Here is a 220-nt window from a genome sequence, read left to right on the forward strand (position 1 = left end):
CTCCGCCAGCCGGTCCTCCAGCTCGTCGTCGTACTTCTTCTCGATCTTGGACTGGACATCCCTGCTCATGCCATAGGCTGGGCCCTTGTTCGCCATGTCTGCGGTGGGTGGGAGACCTGGTGGTGGGGTGGGGACTGTCAGGCTGTGGAGACACTGTCCCCTGCCCTAGGGACCCTGCAGACACCCCAGCGCCCCGAGGCATCGCCCAGGTGCATCCCAC

The 220-nt window shown here is 65.5% G+C and overlaps 1 protein-coding gene across 1 annotated transcript in view; it reads right to left on the reverse strand.

Annotated features, from left to right (window-relative positions):
• The window catches only part of TAGLN (transgelin), a 995-nt gene extending 899 nt beyond the window's left edge, over positions 1–96 (reverse strand). The window contains exon 1 of the mRNA XM_010008900.1: positions 11–96. Coding sequence (XP_010007202.1) covers positions 11–96 — 86 coding nt within the window. The remainder of the gene's footprint in view (positions 1–10) is intronic.
• Between the last annotated feature and the right edge of the window lie 124 nt (positions 97–220).

This window comes from Chaetura pelagica, unplaced genomic scaffold (genome assembly GCF_000747805.2).
Source record: "Chaetura pelagica isolate M959 unplaced genomic scaffold, ChaPel_1.0 scaffold1222, whole genome shotgun sequence".
Taxonomy (NCBI): Eukaryota; Metazoa; Chordata; class Aves; order Apodiformes; family Apodidae; genus Chaetura; species Chaetura pelagica.